Genomic DNA, 26,121 nt, shown 5'->3' with positions numbered 1-26,121 from the left:
AATAACACAAAAGAAAATATGCACAACATAATCAATGAGTAAAAAATGATGACATTTAAACAAAATAGAATGAAAATATATTTAATTTAATTTCACAAAAATAAATGAATAGAATTAATACAAAGATAAAAAGAGAAAGGAATCTTGTATTTATTTTTCATTTCTTCAAACTATCCCAAACTATGTATTTATTTACGATTTCTCTTAAACATATGCCCTGAAAAATATATATTGTTTATTATAATAGTTTTTATGCAATTAATTTAATTTTATTACAATGTATACAAATGAGAAAAAATATATATACTGAAAATTTATTTATTTATTTATTTATTTTCTATATATTTAAGGAGCCGTCGTTTTCTTGCTCACGGAAACCGAATAAAAACCAACCGGCCAAACGTCACAGAGGTTCAAGTTCCACAACCTGGAAAAACCCTAACTCCGATGGGAAAATGAATTCGATCGCGTAGTTGAAGAATACATTTCGATGGCGGAGATGGGGCAAGAGACGGTAGATTTCGCCTCGCTGGTTGGACGCGCTGCCGAGGAATCGTACATGTCGCTCAAGGAATTGGTGGATAAGTCTAAATCCTCGGAGCTCTCTGACTCCGAGAAGAAGATAATGATCCTCAAATACATTGTTAAAACGCAGCAGCGAATGCTTCGTCTCAATGTCCTATCCAAGTGGTGCCAACAGGTTGTTCTTACGGACTCAGTTCATGAGTTTTTTTATACATTCGTGTTGAAGATATGCAATTTCTTTATAATTTTTTAATAGTTCGATTGAATTCGTGTTCACTCTCCCTTAAACCTCTGGCAAATTTCCGAGAAATGGGCAGTCTTGGTCTTGGTCTGGGGAACTTGTATCATTGAAGAAAGAATGAGCTTTAGAATACAGTGGGTATACGATGGGATGCAATTGATGACTCTCTCTTATGAAAGAAGGGTGAATAACCGCAGTGGTAAAAGTAAAAGAAGTTAGCAAACAGTAGGCAAGCAATAAGAATGGTAATGAAAAACTTTTGGATGGGTTGAAAAAATTCATAAGCAATTTTGTTTAATATAAAATATTATAAAATGAAAAGATCACTGATTCACTTTTACTATTAGGAAAAAAACTGGATTCCGAGTATGAATATTTTCTTTAATTAGCTTTACGACTTAGTTAGAGATTGGAGCTTATCCGTGTGCGGATATCTTATCCGTTTTAATTATTACATGATTTATATATATATATATATATAGAGTTCTTTTATGGTGCCCAACTCATATGCCCAACTCCATGTCCACCATGTACAATATGTGAGTTGACCAACACAATTGATGAGTTGACTTATCACATATTGTACATGGTGGGCATAGAGTTGGGCATATAGAGTTGGGCACCATAAAAGAACTCTATATATATATATATATATATATATATATAAATTTTCAGTTGCCCAACCAATGATGCCCAACTCATCCCGACAACTAAAATCCGGTGGTGGATTTTAGTGATACGAATTTTGTTCGGGGACGAGTTGGGCAGGAATGGTTGGGCAGTTGAAAAGTACTCTATATATATATAATATAATATAATATGATCTTGTTTCTTATAAAAAAAATCTTTACGACTAATCAAGGAGGACTTTTAAATCCGCATGAATCTCAAGCGATAATAAACTTCAAACTCGAGATTCTTTGGCAACATATCCTGTTCAAAGCAGGTTAGTGCGTAATGACTTAAGTTAATTAATGCATCATCATCAATACATAAATAGATAACTGGCACTGATAGAAAGAAAAAGAGAAAATGAGAATAAAAAAAACTCAACTAATGGAAATTTAAAATATCTCCCAATTATCAATTAGGAGTTAGGATATGGAGAAATTATATTAAAGCAAGACAAGGGAGAGAACTTATCTTTGTTTTTTATGAGAAAATTGTTGAAATGGATGAGTGCCTCAACGAGGGAAACTGGGAAGCATACATAAGGGATGGCTTTTTGGCCAAAGACATAAAAGTTGTGGGTATTTTTGAAATTTTATATTTAATAACACAGCAAGGAGACTTTGGCGGCCACTCAAGGTGCACTTTTTAATTATTATTATTATTATTTTTACGAAGAACATATTTATTCTTGGGACTGTGCTTGGTTCATAACCTCGACATCTTTTTTCGCTAGAAGTCCTCTTATTATTTTACTGATATGAAACTCGAGTTAAATTTGTTCCCCATAATTAATGGTGTCTACTCCTTTCCTCAGTTCAAGTAGCGGTGCTATATGGTAATCCTTTTTCTTTTCGATAGGAAACAAGATTGTATTATATTATATTTGAAACATGTGCTATATGGTCATCTGATCATAGATACTCTTCTTGTGATACATTCTTGAATTTCCAAGCCTTTTTATTAAAATGTAAAATTGTTTACAAATCCTTTTTTCCGTTCAGTTTCTGATATTTGTGTTTCTTTTATTCCAATGAAAAAACTTTTCTTTATGTAATTGTTCTTCTGTGCAATGCAGATTCCTTTGATACAATATTGTCAACAACTTGCATCAACTTTGTCAAGTCATGATACTTGCTTTACTCAAGCTGCTGATTCACTGTTTTTCATGCACGAGGGGCTTCAACAAGCTCGTGCTCCAATTTATGATATACCCTCCGCCGTTGAGGTTCTTCTCACCGGAACCTATCAGCGTTTACCAAAATGTGTAGAAGATATGGGTACTCAGAGCACATTGAACGAGGATCAGCAAGCTGCAGCACTGAAGAAACTCGATATGCTTGTCAGGTCTAAGTTGTTAGAGATTTCAGTTCCTAAAGAAATCACCAAAGTCAAGGTCTCTGATGGTGTTGCCTTGTTTTGTGTTGATGGTGAATTTAAAGTCCTTGTAACACTTGGTTATCGGGGGCACTTGTCAATGTGGAGGATTTTGCATTTGGAGCTTCTTGTTGGCGAGAGAAGTGGGGTTGTGAAGCTGGAGGAATCACGCCGGCACGCCCTTGGAGCTGATTTGGAACGCAGAATGGCTGCAACAGAAAATCCATTCTCAACATTATATTCAATTCTTCACGAGCTCTGTGTTGCTCTCGTTATGGACACTGTTATAAGGCAAGTGCAAACACTTCGGCAAGGCCGATGGAAAGATGCAATTCGCTTTGAGCTCATATCTGATGGTACTTTTGGACAGGGAGGGAGTGCCACCTCCTCTCAGATCACTCTAGATGGAGAAGCTGATGCGGCTGGTTTACGCACTCCTGGCTTGAAAGTTATATACTGGTTAGATCTTGATAAAAACTGTGGAACATCTGATGCCGGAACATGCCCGTTCTTGAAAATCGAACCTGGTCCTGATTTGCAGATTAAATGTCTGCACAGTGTATTTGTGATCGATCCTCTAACTGGCAAGGAAGCAGACTTTTCTCTTGATCAAAGTTGCATTGATGTTGAGATGTTGCTGCTTAGAGCTATTGATTGTCATAGATACACTCGATTGCTTGAGATATTTAAGGAACTGGATAAGGATGACAGAATCAATCAAACTCCAGGGGATGTCCACCTTCAATATCATGTGAATAGAAATCAAATCGGCTATGAGAAGGTAATATATACAAGCAAAATATTTTCTATTCGAAATATACTTGTATCGTAACATCAGTTCTCAATGTATTTTTCTTACTTTTTTCTTGCATGAAAGAGGACTTGTATGGTTGGAATTAATTACGACTGAAGGACCATTATTGTTGAAGTGATAATTTCCTGCCATTACAGGAACAGAATAAGCTGATTTTTAAACTGTTGAACCTATCATATCTTGGTGTCACTATGGTATGCAACACATTTGTGTGATATATCTGGTCAGTGCATAAGTTTCAGTGTTTCACGATACTCTATTCATTTTAATATATGTTCTCTTGGTTGCAGCATCATTTTATAATTCTCCTTTAGGTTTTTTTGCCTTAGTATACCGAAAAAGAATAGTAATTCCATTGAAAGCATAGAATCTCGAGGCACTACCACCTTTATAATTTGGCAGCTAAGCATATTATTCTGACAACAATTTAAACACGGTTAACAAATGACAGGTACTTCCCTTTGGACCAGAATATGTCTTAGCTGATAGGAACCAATAGTTTTTGATTCCAGCGTTCCATAGTGGTTGTCTTCTTTAACAATGTGTAAACTGCTGCCTTAGATGGCTATGGAGACGTATGACTGGATTAATATGTAGGAATGTAACAAAGTAAGAATGAAATCAGTTTTGGAATGAAAATGATGATAAGAAATGAAAGGTAGAATGCACCATCTTTGATGATTGTGTCACAAAGAACGAGAAAGAAGGAACACTTATTCTTCCTTGATTTCAGTCTATAACTGATGTATCAAAGTAGATGTTAGGATTAGGATATGACTATTTTTAATGACTAAATCAGTATTTAGTGAAAATCTAGTTACTTAATAATTTTTTGTAACTTAGTAATTACTAATTTTTATAATCATTATGATTATTATGAAGACGATGATAATAATAATAATTATTATGATGGTGATTATATTATCGTTATGATGATGATCATTATTGTCATTATTATTATTCTTATTATTATTATGGTTATTGTTATCATTATATTAATATTATTGTTTAATTATTATGATTATAATTGTTGTTATTGTTTTATTTATTATTAACATTATTATTATCATTGTTGCTGTTGTTAATTTTGTTAATATTATAGTCATAATAATTATAATTACAATTGTTCTGGAATTCTCATTCCATTCATAAGAATCACAACATTATGGCATGATTGGTACACGGATATAGCATGAACAAGATAAATTTTGGAATTGAATAAGTATGAGAATGAAATTCTTTTGTAGGAAACTGAAATTAATAAGTAATAAACCGAAGGATAATTACAAAGGTGGATCAGAGGTCAATACAACAGAAACAACCTAAAACTAGCAACTCAAGCTAACATCTCAAAGCAATACTCCAATCCCTATACACATCAGACACAGCAAAAGATTTAAATTCTGTGCTAGACTGAAGCCAACAAGGAACCCTAAATTTTATCTTGTCCCAACAACCTTCTACCAACTACCAAGTCTTTCTTGATATTCAAAAACCCTCTTATCTCTTTCCAACCGCACAGACCAGCAAATGCACTGAACCTACAGTATTCCAAAAATCCTGCTCTTCCTTCCCAAATCTCGTCCTAAATCCAGTTCTAAAAGATCCCGACTAGATTTAATCACAACCCAAACTAGATCAAACTGCGCCAAGGCATTGTTCCATAGCAAGAAAACAAAAGAACAATGCAAAAACAGATGATCCCGAGTGAACAAGTGGGATACCTCTTTTGCTTCATCTTGCAAGCCAGTAGTTTTCCAAGCATAGCAGTCCACAAAAACACTTGAGCCTTTGACGGAATCGGCGCTTTCCAAATAGTATTAAAAAGAGGACATGAGGGATAAGAATTATCTGGAAAGAAAGATTCAAAGAAAGATATTACTGAAAAAAGCCCTTAACCCAACAAAACACTCATATGCATCACCTCGTCGTCCCTCAAATCCTGACGAAAGTGTAAAGTCCAAGAACGAGTGCTAATTAATATCATTTTTATTTTTATTAATATAATTTCGTTTCCTATTGGATAAAAAAACTAAATCACCTTTTAGTGAAAAATTAACAATAATTCAAGAAACTTATTATTATTGTTAAGATGATGAGTTAAGGTTTACGTATTTATTATTTTATGGAAGATAAATATGATTAAGGCTATTAAAATAGATAAAATGAAGTAATGGGGATAGGTAATCCCAAGGTTGAAAGAGGGAATAGACATTTCAATAGGTATGAGCATTCCCATTCCAATACTATACCAATCACGAGGAATGTAATACGTTTGGGAATGCTCATTCCAGCTCCAACTCATTCCTTATACCAGTCATAACCTACTTTTCAGCGTGGGGAATTATATTACCTGTAATTTTTTAAATCTTTTCCATCTTTTCGGAGGGTCAACAAAGAAAGGAACATGGTCTGATTGGTAGGGCAGTAAGGGTGAAGTTGGGGTGCTCATGAGCGTGCTAGCCACGTCACCTGCTAGAAGGGTCAGTCTAGTTGAGGGGGTTGAGGATGTCAGGAAATGGGTGTGGGATAATTCTGGTTTTTTTTTTCGGTTAAATCTTTCTTCGGTTCTTTCTTTCCAGCTGCTTTGTTTTCTCATTTTCCTCGTTACCGAACAATCTGGAAAGCTCCAATTCCTTCTAAGGTTCAGGTGTTTTCATGGACTGCTGTGATGGGAAGATTACCAACTTGTGAAATGATTCAAAAAAGGATTCCGAATTGTCTTCTATGTCCAAATTGGTGTGTGCTGTCAGCTGTGTAAGCAAGGGGTAGAGAATCAGGATCATATGCTTATTCATTGTCCTTTTACGAGTTCTTTGTGGTTCTTGGTTTTGAAGGAAATGGGTTTATCATGGGTGATACCGAAATCTACAAAGGATCTATTTGCTGCAGACTTTGGAGGCTTGCTGGGTAAAAGGGGTTAAGTATTTTGGGATGTAATAGTGCATTGTGTTTGTTGGTCAGTGTGGCTTGAAAGAAACAGGAGGATTTTTGAAGACGCAGAAGAATCATTGGGAGAGCTATGGGACAAGATAAAGTTAAGAGAATAAGAGTATCTACTTGGATTCATAAGATTACAGATTTTCAATCTTTTGCGGTCTTAGATTTGTATAGGGATTGGAGTTTAGTCTTGGGTTAGCTTATTTGGTGGTGCTTTTCTAGAATCTTTTTGTGGACCACTGGTTCGCAAGCTGTAAATCTAACTCTCTTTATTTATATAATATTATTATCGTTTCCTATATAAAAAAAAAATATAAGTTCAATGTTAAGTGACAGGTTTTACATTTATTATGTATTTTAAAAACATTGATTTGTGTGTTGTGAACAATAGCCAATTTATTTATTGGCATGAGTGTCCTCTCTTGTACTTTCTTTCCTTTGTGCTGAACCATGTCGAATTCTGACGTAAAATGTTTTATTTACGGCGATGTTCCTGTTTTTTGTTTGCTGTTTTATCGATTTTGTCCATTTCACATTTCTTTATTGTTATGAATACTGAACATGCTTTGATTTTTTTTTTAACAGGAAAATAAAGCATCTGATGTGCGAACACACGATGGTCCGGAAGTTCTTCGTGTGCGTGCTTATGGTTCTTCCTATTTCACCCTTGGAATAAACATAAGGTTTGGTATTTCGGCCCTTGAAGTTATGTCCTTATTTGTGCATTTTTTTTTTCTCTTTTAGAACATTGTTCACCGAAGAACATTTTAGCCATGTGACATTTTTTTCTCCTTAGAATTAGAATTTTAGATTATAATTTTTTATGGACAGTGGACTGTAATCTTATGTTTTCCAATTGGGCGCATTTTTTCGACAGTTAATTATAATAATTTACCACGATAGAGATTTTTTGTCTTGATTTGGAGTTTAATATCAAGCTTGGTTGGTAATTTCAGAGCTAAACGTCAAGCTCTTTCGAGTTGATGCTGGAATTATGGCTTGATTTTGCTGGCTGATTTTATTTTTAACATCAATAGTGATATATACATAAACTATCAATAAATGTGATTAGGTTGGACAAAGTTAAGAATTTGCTAATTGTAGTGGATTCCAGTTTTCTTTTAACCTTAAGTTCACCTCCCAAATGTTTTCGTCATCTGCAGTCAGTAAAGTTAAGTTTTTAGGTTTAGTGTTCTGGCTAGTGGCTACACCCATAGAAAGGTTATTCCAATAAAAAAATATCTTGAGTTGATCAGTTCGGTTTCTATCTATTGACCCTTTGCGCACCACCATAACTTTGGATTCAGTTCTCACTACTCTCATGTCTTTTGATGTCTAGTGCTTTTGCACTCCAATATTTTCTGTGCCATTATGTGAGCTGTTTAGAGAATCGATCACTAATGGAGAACAGTACCTTGTTGTTGGCTGAAAACCCATGGAGTCACAATTTGATGAGCCCTACTACTGGATAGCGACTTCATCAGGAACAATCAACTTATACATCCCTACCAAATTATTAATATGTCATTTGGATTTGAATTTTCTTTTGCAAGTGTGTCGGAGTAAATAAGATGCTTATTTTATGGTCTTTATAATTCACGGTGATCTTCATTCCTGCATGATGCTTTCGCTGTTGAGTATGCCCTTATGGGTGTTGTTTCCCTTGATGATGTTCCAAACAGCCTTAGAAGGACTATTTATTTATTCAATCTGATTGATACGGTTTTGGTGGTGTTTTCCTTTATAAAAATAAAGTCCCAGATTCTACCCTTTCCTTTCAGGAATGGTCGCTTTCTTTTTCACTCATCAAAAAATATTATATCACCAAAGGCTTTAATGGAGTGTGAAGAAGCACTGAACCAGGGAAGTATGACTGCAGCAAAAACTTTTATCAACTTGAGAAGCAATAGTATTTTACACTTATTTGCATGCATTGGAAGGTTTTTGGGCCTTGAGGTATTATTAAACTTTCCCTTTTTAAGAAAAAATTCCTTCTCTGCTTTGGTCATGCAACATGGAACTTCAAATCACTTGTAAGGAAGTTTGCCAAAGCTCTCTGTTTCAACTGTGGCTTGATATGTATTCCCTTGACTTCATGCAATAATTTAGGAACCTGTTGTCTCGTGACTATTAGGTTGCTATATGCCACATATCTCCGATTATGGAAGTTGTAATTTCTGCACAGTGTACTGTTGTGTTGCTTCATGGTTTTTCCTCTTATTATTGATGGCTAATGTACAGGATTAGTGGATTCATCATTTACACATATATTATGCTTTAAGACGTAGTTATCAAAGGCTGCATGCTTGGTTGTGTCTAGGCGCTAGGTGAAACCAGACGTGGTCCTGTGCCTAGGAGAACCCTCGGGGCACAGTCCTTTTAAGGCATGCACAGGCAAATCCCTTTGACAAGGCATATTTTGCGCCTAATGTGCATGCGGCATATTGAGCTCTTCATGGAGTCCATGCTGGTTGCTTTCGAATTCTGGTTGTAAAGAGCTGTCCATACCGAATTAGCCCAATCACCTCAAGCCCACAATTCTTTGATCATTAATTTCATAACCTTAAAGTCTTACAGCAATTAAATTATAACCCAGCTGGATGTCTATCTTTTCTTTCTAGCACATGTTTTCTCTCTCTTCTTTGCAACAGTAAAATCCTAATTTCTTTGTAAAATCAAAGAGTCTTCTCTTCCTTCCCCAAGTTCATGCCCCTAGTTCCTGCATGCAATCATGTCAACATTAAATCAGCCTAAACACTAAAACCCCCATTCCTGAATCACTTAAATCCCTCCTACATTATTTGTTAATTGTCTACAAAATATATTTTACTATTATGAAATATTTTTTTAGTAGAATTTCATACATGTACATATTCAAAAAAATCATTTATTGTGCGCCTTACTTCAATAAGGAGCACGTCTCTTGTGCCTAGGACTCAGGACACCTGAGCGTCTTACTGCACCTTGGGCTTTAAACAACCACGGTTTAGGATATAATATATTGTGCTGCAAAATGCAAGGAAAAGCAATCAAATAGATATTCCTTTCAGTGCTTGGTATTTTAGAGGAGCGATTATGTATTTTGGAGAATTTGTTAATAGATTTTGTAATATGGCTAACTTTAACATGTTGATTTGTTCGTGTAGGTATTTGAACATGGTTTTAATTCTGTGAAATTGCCGAGCAGTATATTGGATGGTTCAAATTCATTATTCATGGGATTCCCAGAATGTGGTAGCTCTTACTTCTTGTTAATGCAACTTGACAAAGAATTCAAGCCTTGTCTCAAGTTAATAGAAGCACAGTTGGATCCTACAGGGAAAACTGAGGCATTTGATGACGTGAGCGATGTTACTCGTGTTAAAAGTTTGGATGTTAGTCAGATGAACATGTGTTTTGATGAGCTCAATTTGAGCCTCATTGAGAATGATGTTAATGTCAATGGTACTGCTGAACATGGTCTTCTCTCCGATTCTACGTTGGAAGGCTCCATGCTTAGGTCCAATCATCCCATAACTTTCTCCTCTATCGTAGATGAGGTTTTTGAGCTTGAAAAAGGGTCAAATGGACAAGGCTCTTATTCGACATTTGGCCTTCCTCCAGCATCCCAATTGGTATCGGGTATTAATAACCCTTACGGTATTAAAACTGCAATGTCCTCCCCTAATTGGGAAGGAGCGTCAGTTGCACAAATCAGTGCCACCAACTTTAAGAACTCTATGCAGTCTGGTTCGATAAATTTAATGAGTACAAATTTGGGAAGAAGCCAGGTTGTGAAAAAATTACCAGTCTCAAAGTCTGATCAGGATTTACCCGCTCTCAGGTCTCCGCACTCTGGTGGCTTAGGTGCTTATTCCCTGGACGAGGATCAGGTGTCTTTCTCTGCACAGCGTGCAGCTCGACTTTTATCTCCACCTCGGCACTCTGTCCATCCAGTTTCTGTATCAAATTTCAAATCTAATGAGCACATTGTGTCTGGAAACTTTTTAGTTTCTGGATCCAACTCATGGGTTGCTTCTCCAGTATGTAAGATTCTAACTTTGTTTATTTTCACTTCCTTTGCTCTTAATTTAGTGGCATAACTGGATTCTACGTCACATTATATAAATGCTTCTTATTTCTCAGCTCCGGTTGTGGAGTCCGCTGTTCTTGCAAACTCAAATAAGCAAAGCATTCCTCGACATGAGAGGACACATAGAAAGCGTACACTCTCAGCTATGATGCAATCCGTACCCTCGCTTCAATATCTTGAAGGGTCTATCAAAAGAAGGAAAACCATGGGACTATCTCATCCAGAGTTTCCCCCAAGACAGCCTCTTATATCATGCGTCCGTCCCAGTAAAACTGAAGGATATGGTTTTGCAAATCTTATAGCGGAAGCACATAAAGGCAATGCCTCCCCTAGCGTTTATGTATCAATTCTCCTTCATATAGTGAGGCATTGTTCACTATGTATAAAACATGCCCGATTGACCAGTCAGATGGATGCTCTGGACATTCCCTATGTTGAAGAAGTGGGTCTGAGGAGTGCATCCTCAAACTTGTGGTTTCGCCTGCCATTTGCCAGAGGTGACACTTGGCAATGCATATGCTTGCGGCTAGGTAAACCTGGAAGCTTGTATTGGGATGTCAAAATTATTGACCCACACTTTAAAAATTTGTGGGAGCTTCAACGAGGCAGTAATAATACTACATGGGGTTATGGTGTTCGAATTGCTAATACATCTGATGTGGATTCTCACATTCGTTATGATTCAGAAGGTGTAGTGTTGAGTTACAATTCAGTAGAGCCTGATAGTGTTAAGAAGTTAGTTGCTGATATACAAAGGCTTTCAAATGCTAAAAGTTTTGCCCTTGGAATGCGAAAATTACTGGGTGCACGAACTGACGAGAAATTTGATGAGAGCATCACAAACATCGAAGTCAAAGCTCCTTCTGGAATAAAAACTTTAATGGAGAGTTCTGACAAGTTTTCAGACATGACAAGAAGAGCATTTAGGATTGAAGCTGTGGGACTAATGAGTTTGTGGTTTAGTTTTGGATCTGGTGTCCTCGCTCGATTTGTTGTTGAATGGGAGTCTAACAAAGAAGGCTGCACGATGCATGTTTCTCCTGATCAACATTGGCCTCATACCAAGGTTTGTTTCTATTTTTGTTTGGACCTGCTGTCTTTATTTTCTATAATGCATGTATATTTTGATGTTTTAGAATAATGCCAGAATATACTGTTACTAGATTTGAGAGTCCGGCTGTAAAATACACACAAGGTAGTGCAATTGCTGTTCTCTCACCGTCTATTTGTTTTCTTGGACTCTGAAGTTTGGAGACCCAATGACAAGTTCACACCTCATGTCAATGTCGAAGTAATGAAATTAAACAAAGCCTTTATTCAGAGCTTTGGCAGGTCTTCATATGATATTGGAATAGATGTACATTATGTAAATGTTGCTTTAAATATGACCCGTTTGCTCAAATGCTAAGTTAGCCAAACCTTTGTTGAGGCTTACTGAAATGCTTGATCATTTTTGTTCATACTGTCATGTATAATCCATGTCAACATATCTGACAGATCACTTCCTTTTGCCCTAATTTATGTACATGCTCAATGAGCTTTATTTTTCTACAGTTTCTAGAAGATTTTGTAAATGGTGGGGAGGTTGCATCGCTCTTGGATTGCATTCGGCTCACTGCCGGGCCATTGAATGCTCTTGCTGCTGCTACGAGGCCTGCACGAGCTGCTCCAGTTTCTGGGGTTCCCGCTGTTGCAGCATCTACTTCTTCAAAGCAAAGTGGTTATGTGTCTTCTCAGGGTCTGCCTAGCAGTTCTAACGTGAATACAAATCAATCTTCACCTGGGCTTGGGAGTAATCCTGGTGTACCCACACCGTCAGGTCCTGTTGGAATTCAAAACGGCCATGCAGCTGCTATGTTGGCTGCTGCTGCAGCAGCTGCTGCTGGGAGAGGTGGTCCTGGCATTGTTCCTAGTTCTCTTTTACCTATTGATGTTTCCGTGGTTCTGCGAGGCCCATACTGGATCAGGATTATCTATCGTAAAAAATTTTCAGTTGACATGCGGTGTTTTGCCGGAGATCAGGTCTGGTTGCAACCAGCTACTCCTCCAAAAGTTGGTCAACCTGTTGGAGGATCACTTCCATGTCCCCAGTTTCGACCGTTTATCATGGAGCATGTTGCTCAGGAACTGAATGGCATAGATTCTAATTTTCCTGCTGCTCAACAGGCCCTTGGGATTTTGAATTCAAATAATCCCCATCCCATTTCTGGTCCACAGCTTCCAGCATCCCCTGCAAACAGAACCAACCTCACAAATACTGCAACAATTTCTCGAACAGGAAATGCAATAGCTGCCCTGAATCGCATTGGAAACGTTCTTCCGGGACAAGCAAATTTATCTGTGGTTAACCCTTTACGTAGGTCACCTGGTTCTGGTGTGCCTGCTCACGTTAGAGGAGAGCTGAACACTGCAATAATTGGACTTGGTGATGATGGAGGCTATGGTGGTGGATGGGTTCCACTTGTGGCACTTAAAAAAGTTCTTAGGGGTATTCTCAAGTATCTTGGAGTCCTGTGGCTGTTTGCACAGTTACCAGACCTTTTGAAAGAGATCCTCGGGTCAATTTTGAAGGATAACGAAGGTGCATTGTTGAATTTGGACCAGGAACAACCCGCCCTACGCTTCTTTGTTGGGTAAGATGACAAGTCATATTTTGTGTCTTCCCAACTGTACATACTACATATTGAACGTGCAACGGAAATGTAAAAATATCTCTCATGTCAAATGGAATCAGTCATCAGAAGCTTCTTTGTTTGGGGAGCTTAAAAATGTCCCTTGTATCACTTATCGTCGTTTGAATAACTGCCTAAAAATGTCCCTTGTATCATTTGTCATTGTTTGATAACCTGCCCAACTTGTATGATGTAGTTTTTCTTCATCGTGTTGAAACTACATTTCACAGCATCCGATGTTGCTAGTAGTTGACACATTAGTTTGGGCCTTCTTTTAACTCTTGCGAGTAAGCCAAGTATTTTAATTCCCATGGGTAAACCAAGTTTTGGTCTTAATATGTTACAACAATTTCAGGTTTTCAATGATAAAATGATGTGTTTTAAAAATTGCTCTGTGTGCAACCCTATGTATGTTATTTTGTCAGATAACGGCACACATTCGAGGCACAAAAGTTTAACAGAGAAGAAAATGTTGCCTGAAGCAGTATAAAGTTTATTTTCAGTGTTATTTTAAATAAATTTATGAATTGTTGAAGAGGTTTCTGGTTTGGTTTGCAGAGGTTATGTGTTTGCCGTCAGTGTCCACAGAGTTCAACTCCTCCTCCAAGTCATCAGTGTCAAACGGTTTCATCATTCTCAACAACAGCAGGCGAACTCTGTCTCTGCACAAGAGGAATTAACTCAATCTGAAATAGGGGAGATTTGCGACTACTTTAGTCGTCGAGTTGCATCGGAGCCATATGATGCTTCTCGGGTAGCTTCATTCATTACTCTTTTGACTCTGCCAATATCAGTTTTGAGAGAATTTCTGAAACTCATTGCTTGGAAGAAAGGATTGGCTCAAGGGCAAGGAGCTGATGTATCCCCTGCTCAAAAATCTCGAATCGAGCTCTGTCTTGAGAATCATATGGGACTTAATAGGGACATCAACTCTGCAAATTCATCTTTACCCAAAAGCAATATTAATTACGATAGGGCAAATAACTCTGTTGATTTTGCTTTGACGGTGGTTCTTGATCATGCCCACATACCTCACATAAATGCTGCAGGTGGTGCTGCTTGGTTGCCCTACTGTGTTTCAGTGATATTGAAATATTCTTTCGGTGAAAATCCTTCCGTAACTTTTCTTGGCATGGAGGGAAGTCATGGTGGCCGTGCATGCTGGTCGCAGGTCGACGAATGGGATAAATGTCGACAAAGAATATCCAGAACCGCAGAATCAATTGGGTCTTCCTCAGGGGATAGTAATCAGGGAAGATTGAGAGTGGTTGCTGACAGTGTACAGAAAACATTGAATCTATGCCTTCAAGGACTTAGAGATGGCCTTGGAATGTCGTGATTTGTGGACTTCAAAGCTCGTGCTGCTTAGTGATCTCAAGTTTTGGACCCGCAGATACAGACATGGTTTATTGGTGGATAGTAGCTAATGGTGTGCTCGGTGTGTTGAGCTTGCTAGCCTAGGTGTAGTTATAATTCCTTTTCTTCCCCCCCTCTTTTGTACAGTTGATAATTTTTTTCCCTTTGATGATGCACTTCCTGAATATGCAGGTAATTATTTGTTTACGTACTATACCTCATCTTTAGCAAGTTTAAAGAGTGTCCTGATTTGCTTTTTGGTAGTGGATTCATTGTATTTAATATGACGTAGTATTTGCAACAATCTTTGAATAGAGTGGTAAAAGGTAGCATTTTAAGTGCAAGTAATAATAGATTAAAATTGGAGGGTATTAGCAAACCCTTGCGAGCTTTACAAGTAAAATAAATAGTTATTGGATAGAAGAATATAAATCTGAAAACATGAATGCCTGCGAAGACAATGGAGTTATGGACAAACCGCCTGATTCTCAGCATACAAATCTTGCATTAGCAGCAGCAATTCGCCGTGCGGGGGCTTGCTCACGGTACAATGCATGCACAAAATCGTACTTTGACATGTTTCATGCTTTGTTCATTGAGTATTTGTGATGTGTGGCTTTAAGATGGTGTTAGTTGGAAAGGCATTTGTCCTATTTGTTACTGTGTTATATGATTAATCAGATCATTGCTGTGTTGTGTGATTCATTGGATTCTGATAATCTTTAAAGTTTCATGTTACTTGTTGGTAAATTTGAGTCATGAGGATCTTGATTGGATGGTTGGGATGTTGATTGTTAGTGATGAGAAAACCTGCTAATGAAATTTTCATTTTCTAACATAAATGGTTTGTGATATAAATTTGTAATTTTGGGAGTCTTTTTATGATTGTGCAGTAAGCATGCAAGGAGGGGGAGGAAGTGACTCTGCTGTTATTGACAATAGTGGTGGCTCTAGTGATTTTCTGATGCTGTAAATCAGTGGTTGACGATTACTTTCTATCATCTAACTTAATTTAAAATTTTTTGTGGTTTGCTAGTTCTGAAGATAATGTTATCGTGCGCACTATGTTATATTTCAATTTCAATGGCAGACTAGGTTTGTTGCGTATTTGTTGTTTATCTATCTATTTTATCTATATATTTCCACACAAGTGAGGAATTTGTAAAATCCACAAATTTTAAACAATTTAATTTTAATTAGATAATTAGTGAGTTGTGTGATTAATTGGATTCTAATAATCTTAAAATTTTATTTTATTTGTTGGTAAATTTGAGTAATGAGGATCGTGATTGGATGGTTGGGATGTTGATTGTGCTGCTGATATTAATTTAGTGATGACAAAACCAGCTAATGAATTTTTCACTTTCGACATAAATGGTTTCTTTTATTTCTATTATAAATTATAAATCTGTGATTTTGGGAGTCTTTTTGTGCTTGTGCAGTGAGAGGGGGAGGATCTGACTCTGCTGCCTGATAATGACAACAGTGGTCGTTGGCTTGCTGCTTCTGATGTGGTTTGGAATAAGAAATTACTTCTATAATCTAATTTATGAGTGAAATGTTATCGTGGTAAACAGTTTTGTGATGATTGATACTACCAATTTCTTCTACTATAATCTTTTTTTTTTAGTAGCACGATTTTTTTTCGTAATTTGTTTTAATCTTAATGTTTCCTGCATAACCTATAGATACATATAACACAAACTAACATGCCAATAAAGAAAAAGAAAAAAAACATTTGCTTTCTTGAAAAAGTTATTTTCGACGGAAAGCTTGTACGGGTAAATGTATTTTCTTTACAACTGAGATAAATGATTTTTGGACGTGTTTATCCTTGAAAATGTTGAACAACATCTAGATATTAAAGCTGTATCGGGGTGGTGTTCTAAAAAACAGCACTTACAAATGAGTTTAGTGAAACTATTATGACTTGAGTATCTAAAGTTAAATTGAGTAGAAGATCAAAGTTCAAACTAGAAAACAAATAAAAATTAGGCACACGGACAAAAGCAAAATAGAAAGTGGGAGTAAAGTTCCTCACCAAAGTTCAACATCAAATTCGAAACGTGATTGATTAAGTTGTTTCAAAACTAGGAAAACTTTAACAAGTCTATCTTTTATAGGCACTAAATTTGAGCGCCTTTCTTCTCCTTTTCTTCTTCACTGGCAGTCGCAGCTTCCTCAGTAGGTTGCTCGGCAAGAGACTCGCCGTCCTTCTTCAGTTCTGTTTCGAATTCTTTCGCTGCCTACAAGTGTATCAAGTTAATACCCAACAAACACAACACAAGACACACCTAGAATGCAAGCAAAACCATTCTTTTTCTTTTAATTATGACAGTGATCAGGTAAGTTCTTTCTTTATATGTATAAACATAAATAAAATTAACATTGAAAACTTTTCAAACTTGAAATTCTTCCATGCTCCGCCTTTGATATTGCTTAGGCAGTGTTTGCGAGACGTTTCAGGAATCACTATTCATTTTTTTTATTAACAAAATTTCTTAAGTTTTTGCGAGCCCTTTCAGGAATCACTATTCATTTTTTTTCTTAACAAATTTTCTTAACGAAGAGCGCTTCCTAGATGCTCCCCAAACACTACCTTAGTCATGTCATGTCTTTATGAAGCAAAATTGAGGAATGAATATACATGAGGAAATAGTTGAGATTGACAAAATCAAGCACTTACGCAAATCAACACGGATATTGACTTCACATTAAACAGCACAATCCAAGTAATGCATTTGGTTTAGGTCACTAGGTGTAGGGGTAGTAAAGTTGAATCATCATTAGACAATGAGGGGTTCATGTCGTTTGTAGGCATGAATTCTGAAGAAAAAGAAACATTAAAATAAAATAAAAATACCTTTTGGAAACTCTTGATAGTCTTGCCCAGACTTCGGCCCACTTCGGGTAACTGCTTAGGGCCGAAAACAAGTGCGGTGACGCCGGCAATGACAACGAGCTCAGGGACTCCGAGACCGAAAAGGCAATTGCAGGACATCCCTCTTCTTCGATTGCTGTATTTTGTTGAAGTAATCGCAAGCCCGGCCCGGTGATTTCGGAAGAAGAGTGAAGACAGATCAGCGTCGAACCTTTTTCTGGACAGAGCAGCTGTCACGGCGGAAGCCGAGATGGTGGCCATTTCGCTTGCTTGGAGATATGGGTGGGGGTAGGTGGCCTGGCCTTTGATTTTTCTTTTTTCTTTGTTTTACTACACTACACAGACAATTATATCAGGTTATTTATTTATTTTTATTATAAATATTTTCATTATTATTATATAATTAATATGTTTTTTTCTCGATTATTTATTTATTTCACTCTTAAATTAACTTATTTTATTTTTTAAAAAAATATCATACACTTTTTCAAATAAAAAATTATTTATATTTTTTAAAATTTTTTTTACCATGCTTTCTAATTTCTTTTATTCGAATATATATAATTCAAACAACAACGTGAACTACTAATAGTAATAATAATAATCTTTCTTTTCTTACAAGATAGTAATGGATACTTAAAATAAAAATTTTCATATCGTATGAATCTATCAATTATCTATTATATTATTATTATAAATATATATGAGTAACAATTGTAAATTCACTTAAATATTTTTGTTTTTTACCCATTATTTTTATGTTGTCCACTTTCATATTTTGGGTGCAATAATTGTATTTATTGGGTAGAGTACTCGAAATGTGAAGCTTGAGCTGCTGTGCAGTTTAAAAAATTTGAGTTTATAGAGATTTTGGTAAAACGATAAGCGTTCGGTCCAACAATTGGTATCGGAGCCATATTACGTGTTCAGTTCCCATTGATTGCAAGAAATGCAATTGTTGAGATGAGATTGTTGGGTACAATAATTGTCAATGCTGAGTTTAGCAACCGAAACATGGTACTTGAACTACTGTGTGGTTTAAAAGATTCGAGTTGCACAGTTACCACAAGATATAGCTTTTGATAAAACATTTGTCCAACAGTTAAAAGCTTATATCATAATATATAACATTTCAACCTTATAAACCAAATAAGTCAAACATATATGAAATATAAAATATCGCACTACAAATACAATCAAGTAATTTTACTGAAATTGTGTTTTATTCGTGATTTCCTGTCAAACTCATCGAATATGATTTCGACATGTATTAAATTGCCAAACTAACGAACATGTTACTAATCGAATAACCACGTATTCTTGAATTTTCTTATTAGCTTTTACCTTGATACTTTATTTTATTTGGTATTTAACTCACAAGACACATTATTAGAACTTAATTAAGATAGGGAAAAAAATTCAAAACATTCTCATTAGGACTGAATCACTAACTCATACATAAAAATAAAATTATCAACATACTATTGAAAGCTTTCTAATTAATCAAGCACATATATTTAAAAATTTCTAATTAATTAAATAAAATTCATTTACAATTATCATATTTAGTATTTTGAACTAACATAATGTGACGCCCGGGGCTGAGGAGGCGAGGAGTGATCGCCGGTGCCAAGAATGAGTGGATCCTGGTAGGCTTCTAGGCGGAGGGAGACATGAATGAACCGATCCTGCCGGAATGAGAGGGATTCTGAGACTGTGTAGATATGAAACTGCATAGTTGAGGAGAGTTTAAAAGATTTCATATGTACTACTCATAAACAAAAGATGCATCTTCTTTTCGGGAGCTCATCATATAAGAACTCCAAAGTTAAGCGTACTTGACTTGGGGCAAATTTAGGATGGGTGACCCCTTGGAAAATTTCTCAGGGTACGTGTGAGTGAGAACATAAGCACGCTGGAAAGACTCGTCTTGATACAGTGGATCGTTTCAAATGGTATCAGAGACGATCTCTCTTAGTTCGGTATGGTTCGGGGACGAACCAAGCGGAAGCTGGTGGGCATGTGACGCCCGGGGCTGAGGAGGCGAGGAGTGATCGCCGGTGCCAAGAGGTTGCACATACAATGAGCGGCTCCTGGTAGGCTTCTAGGCGGAGGGAGACACGAATGAACCTATCCTGCCGGAATGAGATGTATTCTGATACTGTGTAGGTATGAGATTGCATAGTTGAGGAGAGTTTAAAAGATTTCATATGTACTAGTCATAAAAAGAAGGTGCATCTTTTTTTCGAGAGCTCATCATATAAGAACTTCAAAGTTAAGCGTGCTTGACTTGGGGCAATTTTAGGATGAGTGACCCCTGGGAAGTTTTTCAGGGTGCGTGTGAGTGAGGACATAAGCACGCTGAAAAGACTCGTCTTGATACAGTGGGTCGTTACACATAATTTGTTTCTTAAGTTTTTCATCACAATTTTATGTCAGTATATTAATCTTCAAATCTGAATTATGATTTATATTTTAGCTTCTAAATATTTCGTAACTAATGATTCAATACAAATAGTTTGACAGTTAAATATCAATATTTTAGAATATTGATTTTAGATGTATATTGTATGCATACAACGTATATAATCATGATTATAAAAGTTTAAAAAAAATTCTAAAACATGTTAGACGAGAGATTAAAAAAAATTACTCAATAAAACAAAACCACAAAATAAAAAATAAATAATTGTCTATTATAGATAAATTACTAATCTTAAATTCTGAAGATTGAAGATTGCCATGAGTAGGAGGCTTTAATTTATTTAGTAAAAAGTAAAAAAACTAAAGTTTGAATGAGCTATATAATGGCTCACTATAAATTTAATAAGTTAAAAATGCAACACAAAGTAGACTAATAAAAATATTAAATGAGTTAAACTGAATATAACTCAAATATATAAGTATGTCACTTGGTGTAAATAGTTCACTCACCTTATGTTGTATCACTGCTCAAAGTCAAAGTTCATAGATTGTAATTGTGACGTCCAGGGCTGGCAAGAGGGCGGAGAGTGATCGTCGGTGCCGAAAGATTGCATGGAGCGGCTCCTGACAAGCTTACAGGCGAAGGAGAACATGGATGAACCGATTCCGTATCAAAATGAGAGATTATGAATATGATATGTTTTGGGGTTGATAATCAAATTTCAAGACATGAATAGGGATAGCAACGGGGCGGATTCGGGGTGGGTTTGGGCAAACCCGAGACCCGCCCCGCCAACCCGTGGACCAGCCCGCCCCGTCTCGTGGACCCCGGCGGGTCCAATCCGGGTTAGACTCGTTGGACCCGCCAAATTAAATATAATTTAAAATTTATTAAATAAAAATTAAATAAGTTAAAAAATTAACAAATCATCATTAAATTTATTTTTTAAATTTATATTAATAATATTTAGAACAAAAAAATATTCCTACATGTTAAAATATATCATTTTTTATTTAATTAATAATTAATAACAAAAGAAAAATCATAATAATATATTTTCATATTAAAAATATCATAATATATTAAAATTATTTAAATCCAAAAATATTATTAACTCAAATTAGATATAAAATATTGATTATGTAATATAAATAATATAATTATATATTATTAATATATATACATGTATATTTTATATTTATATTAAAGTAGATTTAATATATATATTTTTGGTGGGGTGGGTTCGGCCAAACCCGGGACCCGCATGTGGACCCGCTTGGCCGGGTCTAAACCCGCCCCGCCGGGCCGGGTTCAATGCGGGGCCGGGTTTAGACCCGACCTATTGCCATCCCTAGACATGAAGGCTTCTGGAATTTGCTATTATTTTAGTTTCCCTTAAGTATTCGCTTCCGCTGTCGTTTTCGTATTGTAAAGACAATTTTCGTTTATGTAATAGTCTGACTTAATTTATGGTCTTTTGATGAACTACGAGGCTTATTGTTGCAATATTAAATTGTTTAACAATGCCGGTGCCGCGTCTCAGTCTCGGAACGTGACAAGCATTTTCCTAGGGGTGGAATAGGGTCGGGACCCGTCCCGTAAACCCCCTACCCAACTCCCGTCCCGAAAAGAATCGGGAAACTTTTTTTTCTCCCGATCCCGTTCCCGAAACATTTCGGGACCCAACTATTCGGGATCCCGAATGTTCGGGATCCCGTCGGGTAGGGAGAGAAAATCCCGAATTTTTTTTAATATTCAAGATTTCGTTCAAAAAATAAAAAAATGTGATAATTTTATTAAATATACTATTTAAAAACTTATATTTATAAAGAAAAATAAATATTCAACTTAAAACATATAATATTAAAATATTTTGGATAATGTTTCAAAGTTTTGTTAAGAGAAAAAATGTACCGGATAATTATTAATAAAATGTTTGGATACAATTACTAAATAAATTTTGTTAAATAGATTGTCAAATTAATCTCTTGTTCTACATATTTGTTCTAATTAGATAATTATAAATATGAATTAATTAAATTATTAATTTAATTTTAAAAAAAATACACAAAAATAAAATTACATTTCATGATTTTACAATTTGATCGTCCCAACAATAAAAATTATGCGAATTAAGTCCACAATTAAGTGTTATATGAGTTGAAACTTAATAATATTTAGCTTATTATATTAATAAAATTATTAATAAAATATATTATTATATTATTTCGGGACGGGTCGGAAATCCCGTCGGGATAAGGTTTTATTCCCGATCCCGCGCCCGATATTATTCGGGATGGGAAAAATCCCGAAAGTTCGGGTCGGAAAAATTTCGGGATGAGATTTTTTCGGTACGGGAATGGAATGGGATTCGGGAAGGGTCGGGATTTCGGGGATTTTTGCCACCCCTACATTTTCCTACTATTAATTAATATATATATTTAAAGAGCTGGATTAATCATGTATAAAAGTAATTATCAGTAGCTATCTTAGCCATCTTAACAAAGAAGGGGTTTTAATTAATGAATACTTGGTTAGCCGACAAAATAAGGTTCATTGTTTTGATCAACAATCCAATTAATAATAATGATCATATATGCATTGAAATCATCATCACTTAATAGCTAGCTAGCGTCACAAATTAAATGGATGGTTGTGGGAAATATATGGTGTGAGATTTATGATAATTAATGATGATGGAAATTAGAGATGATGAGCAGAAACAAAAAATGGTTGTGTTGCAGACATGCATAGACGACGAGTACTACTCAAGTTGGAGTACTAGAGGGATGAAATGGTTGTTGAATGCTTTGTCCCTCAACCCTGGAGATGAACTCGTTCTACTCCTACTTGTTCACCACAATATTAATCCTCCTTCTCAATCAGCTCCTTCTCTCCATGCAGCTGCAAGATTATTTTGTACGTCATTCATATTCATTTTCAAACACTACTAATATATATATATATATATTTTTAATTGATCGGATCGAATTTCTCATGAAGTGGGATACAAGGGTAAAGACGATGATCCCAACAAGCTGGTATCTGCAGGATCAACCCGAAAAATCACCGAGCTTAAAAGGAAAAAAGATGAATACCGAAAGAGCGATGCGATTGTGCAGCTTCAGAAACTATATGAATTAGACAAGAATGTAACTAACTAACTAACTAAATGATCATATATACATATATAGACGTACAGATTTTTTTTTTTGAAAAATGAAAGAAAAAAACAGCTCAAATTAATTAAATTTCAGGTTAAAGTGAGTGTAGAGGTGGAAGGTGGACCATCACGGAAGGTGGCTGCTATACGGGCCATAAAGAAGTTGGGGGCAACATGGATTATTCTCGACAGGTAGCTAGCTAGTGATCATGTAATTAATTTTAGATCATTTGAATTTTATTATCTATATATATATATATATATATATATATATATATAACATTAATTAATAGGGAGATGAAGAAAGACAAGCAATACTTCATGGATCGGCTGTCTTGTGGGATATCGCGTATGAAAAGTAACAAAACTGTTCTACAACTTAGAGGTCCTATCAATGACCACGTTTCTTATGATGAAATGATACCTTCTTATTCGTGGGAAGACGGCCCGTCTCCTTCGCCTCAGACTAGTAAGTCATGGATTTGAATGCATTGCTAAGCAAACAAGTCATATATATATATATATATATATGATATAACTGATCAATTTATTGTGATTTTCTTTTCTTTTGAATATATATATATACCGCATGCAGAATCTGCCCCACTAATTATCCCAAGCAAAGAAATAGCATTTTGTTGTTATCAAAATATAGCTTCAACTTCTAGTTTCATGGAGACAAAACAAGATTCCCAAATTCCCCTTCCAGTTGCAACATCTGATCATCAAGAGTACTCGTCCAAGTCTCCCAATCCAGCTGATCAGAAAATTCCAAGTTTAGGAGAAATATTCCATCTCGGCCGGTTCGAAATTATTAGCGAGGAATTCGAGAATTCCATATGTTCCTTGTGCAATAATAGACGGCCTAAGATTGGTTTGCAGAGAGACTTTACTTATGCTGAGCTTTATGAAGCGACTGATGCATTTTCTCCAGAGAATTACCTATCAGAAGGGGGATTCGGTTTTGTTTTTCAAGGAATACTGAAAGAGGGACTGAAGATAGCCGTCAAGCAGCACAAAGCTGCTAGTCTTCAGGGAGAAAAAGAGTTCAAGTCTGAAGTGCATGTCCTTAAACAAGCCAGACATCAAAACCTAGTGATGTTACTAGGTTCTTGTTCTGAAGAAAGCCACAGGCTACTTGTATATGAATATGTTTGCAATGGTTCACTGGAAAAATGCTTGTCCAATAGCGGTAATTAATTATATATATATATATATATATATATATATACTTGATGCAAATTGATAATGTATCACATTTTAAATCTTTTTTGGAATACTACATGCAGACCAAATTAGCTCTCCTACTCTGAATTGGGAGCAGAGGATAAAAGTAGCTGTGGGAGCAGCCAAAGGTTTGGAATATCTGCATGCACATAATATTGTCCACAGGGACATGAGACCAAGCAATATTCTCATTACACATGACCATGAAGCACTGGTGAGATTTTCCTCAAGTATATATGCTAGAATTGATCTTTTAATGTTGAAAGACTTTATATATATATATATATAATTTTTTTTATGTTGGCGAAAGTTGGGAGATTTCGGGCTAGCAAAGGCACAACAAGGTGATACGTATCAGTCGTCGGATAGCGGTGTGGTGGGAACTCTGGGATACGTGGCTCCTGAATATGCAGAAAGTGGGAAAATGTCGACCAAGACGGACGTGTACTCATTTGGAATGGTGCTACTGCAGCTTATAACTGGACTAAAGACAACTGATGCAATACCAGAAGGAAAAAGTCTTGTTGGTTGGGTGGGTAGATAACTAATTAACTAGTAGTATATAATATATATATGATCATGTGTGGATGCATTAATCTAGCTAGCTAGCTCTATTGATCACATAGTGCATGCAGGCAAAACCGCTTCTGGAAACGAAAAACTATCCGGACTTGATTGATAAAAGGATTGTGGAGTCACACGATGTGCACCAACTATTTTGGATGGTTCGAGTGGCAGAAGACTGTCTGAAAAGGGATCCAAATAAAAGGTGCACAATGGAACTGGTATGTATACATTTTTGTCACCCAATTAACAAGAGAGCTAGACATGTATATATGGATGACAAAATTATAAATTAATTGGCATTTAATTACTTAATTAATTTGTGTGTTTGGACTTATATTATATATACATATATTCTGCAGGTAGTTCATAATTTGAATTGCATCAGAGAAGGCAACACCAACTTCATAAGAGATTTCTGATCATAATTACAATTGACAAATTGAAGAAGAAAGAAGACCCAAGATATATATTTCATGCATGTTCTAAATATATATGATGATTGTATTTCAATTACATGTGTTCCCATTAAATGAATGAATGAATAGGAATTCAATTCTTTATCCTCCATCGTTTCTTCAATTCCTCATATATAATGCACTTTCAGTCCCAATGCCTGGATTTTTTAATTTGTCGACCCAATATCAGGCCACGTACGGATACTATCTCAAATTTCTTTATAAAATCGTACCAAAACTATTTGCACTAATACATACACACATAATCTCTATTAACCCTTTAGTCTTATTTTGAATGATCGAGATTCCAAAGCTATGGATGCATATATATACTTTGAGAACAATAATTTTCTTAATCTAAATACCATAAATCTTCATATCACATCATATCTGGAAAACAATTTAGTTTGATAAAATATGCAATCAATATATATAAAAAAACTATTTTATTATTCAATTACATGTAGGATATATATTAAACAAAATCGATCACCAACTCCAATAACATGAAAACATAGTATTTTCGGAAAACCTGTATTAACTAATAAACGATTACAATAAATAATTATTTATATATACATATAAAGGTTTTTTTAATTACATAATTGCATTATTTTTAAATGTAATTTTTTCATGTAAAGTGATGATCATTTAAAAATTAAAAGAGTTAGATAAAAATAATAAATGCTTCTACAAAATTTGAAAAGTATATTGTGTTAAATACTTTTTATTATTTC

The 26,121-nt window shown here is 35.6% G+C and overlaps 3 protein-coding genes across 6 annotated transcripts; 2 read left to right on the top strand and 1 right to left on the bottom strand.

Annotated features, from left to right (window-relative positions):
• The first annotated feature begins 391 nt into the window (after positions 1-391).
• Positions 392-16,248, top strand: LOC140879451 (mediator of RNA polymerase II transcription subunit 14). Of its 4 annotated transcripts, XR_012149422.1 has the most exons (10): positions 392-700; positions 2,514-3,593; positions 7,152-7,249; positions 8,348-8,522; positions 9,713-10,592; positions 10,692-11,704; positions 12,193-13,271; positions 13,869-14,771; positions 15,560-15,646; positions 16,109-16,248. XR_012149422.1 is itself a non-coding variant. In XM_073283143.1 (8 exons), the coding sequence occupies exons 1-8, from the start codon at positions 491-493 to the stop codon at positions 14,647-14,649; spliced, it is 5,316 nt and encodes a 1,771-aa protein (XP_073139244.1). In that variant the 5' UTR covers positions 392-490; the 3' UTR covers positions 14,650-14,948. The 4 variants fall into 4 exon arrangements, 1 of the variants encoding a protein (XP_073139244.1); XR_012149423.1 differs by lacking the exon at positions 15,560-15,646 and having other exon boundaries at positions 16,109-16,164; XR_012149421.1 differs by lacking the exon at positions 16,109-16,248 and having other exon boundaries at positions 15,560-16,069.
• A 419-nt stretch (positions 16,249-16,667) lies between these two features.
• LOC140884325 (sec-independent protein translocase protein TATA, chloroplastic) lies at positions 16,668-17,870 on the bottom strand. Its single transcript, XM_073291047.1, has 2 exons — positions 17,530-17,870; positions 16,668-16,912 (listed from the first exon to the last, which is right to left on the bottom strand). The coding sequence occupies exons 1-2, from the start codon at positions 17,806-17,808 to the stop codon at positions 16,793-16,795; spliced, it is 399 nt and encodes a 132-aa protein (XP_073147148.1). The 5' UTR covers positions 17,809-17,870; the 3' UTR covers positions 16,668-16,792.
• Positions 17,871-23,432: 5,562 nt separating this feature from the next.
• LOC140882598 (proline-rich receptor-like protein kinase PERK3) lies at positions 23,433-25,384 on the top strand. Its single transcript, XM_073288688.1, has 6 exons — positions 23,433-23,604; positions 23,791-24,327; positions 24,425-24,576; positions 24,673-24,894; positions 24,998-25,147; positions 25,289-25,384. Exons 1-6 carry the CDS (start codon positions 23,433-23,435, stop codon positions 25,346-25,348), a joined length of 1,293 nt encoding a protein of 430 aa, XP_073144789.1. The 3' UTR covers positions 25,349-25,384.
• The last annotated feature ends 737 nt before the right edge of the window (positions 25,385-26,121 follow it).

Source organism: Henckelia pumila, chromosome 2 (assembly GCF_033568475.1).
Source record: "Henckelia pumila isolate YLH828 chromosome 2, ASM3356847v2, whole genome shotgun sequence".
Classification (NCBI taxonomy): domain Eukaryota; kingdom Viridiplantae; phylum Streptophyta; class Magnoliopsida; order Lamiales; family Gesneriaceae; genus Henckelia; species Henckelia pumila.
Note: the sequence above shows the minus strand (reverse complement) of the source record. Positions and strands in the feature narration are given on the sequence as shown.

Bases quoted from the DNA above. Each gene is read 5' to 3' on its own strand.
- LOC140884325 (XM_073291047.1), bottom strand. From the start codon at position 17,808: ATGGCCACCATCTCGGCTTCCGCCGTGACAGCTGCTCTGTCCAGAAAA. The intron at 16,913-17,529 runs GTATTTTTATTT...ATACACTTGTAG, and splicing joins CTATCAAGAGTTTCCAAAAG to GCAGCGAAAGAATTCGAAAC.
- LOC140882598 (XM_073288688.1), top strand. From the start codon at position 23,433: ATGAAGAAAGACAAGCAATACTTCATGGATCGGCTGTCTTGTGGGATA. The intron at 24,328-24,424 runs GTAATTAATTAT...TACTACATGCAG, and splicing joins AAAATGCTTGTCCAATAGCG to ACCAAATTAGCTCTCCTACT. The intron at 25,148-25,288 runs GTATGTATACAT...TATATTCTGCAG, and splicing joins AAAGGTGCACAATGGAACTG to GTAGTTCATAATTTGAATTG.
- LOC140879451 (XM_073283143.1), top strand. From the start codon at position 491: ATGGCGGAGATGGGGCAAGAGACGGTAGATTTCGCCTCGCTGGTTGGA. The intron at 8,523-9,712 runs GTATTATTAAAC...TTGTTCGTGTAG, and splicing joins GAAGGTTTTTGGGCCTTGAG to GTATTTGAACATGGTTTTAA. The intron at 13,272-13,868 runs GTAAGATGACAA...TTTGGTTTGCAG, and splicing joins GCCCTACGCTTCTTTGTTGG to AGGTTATGTGTTTGCCGTCA.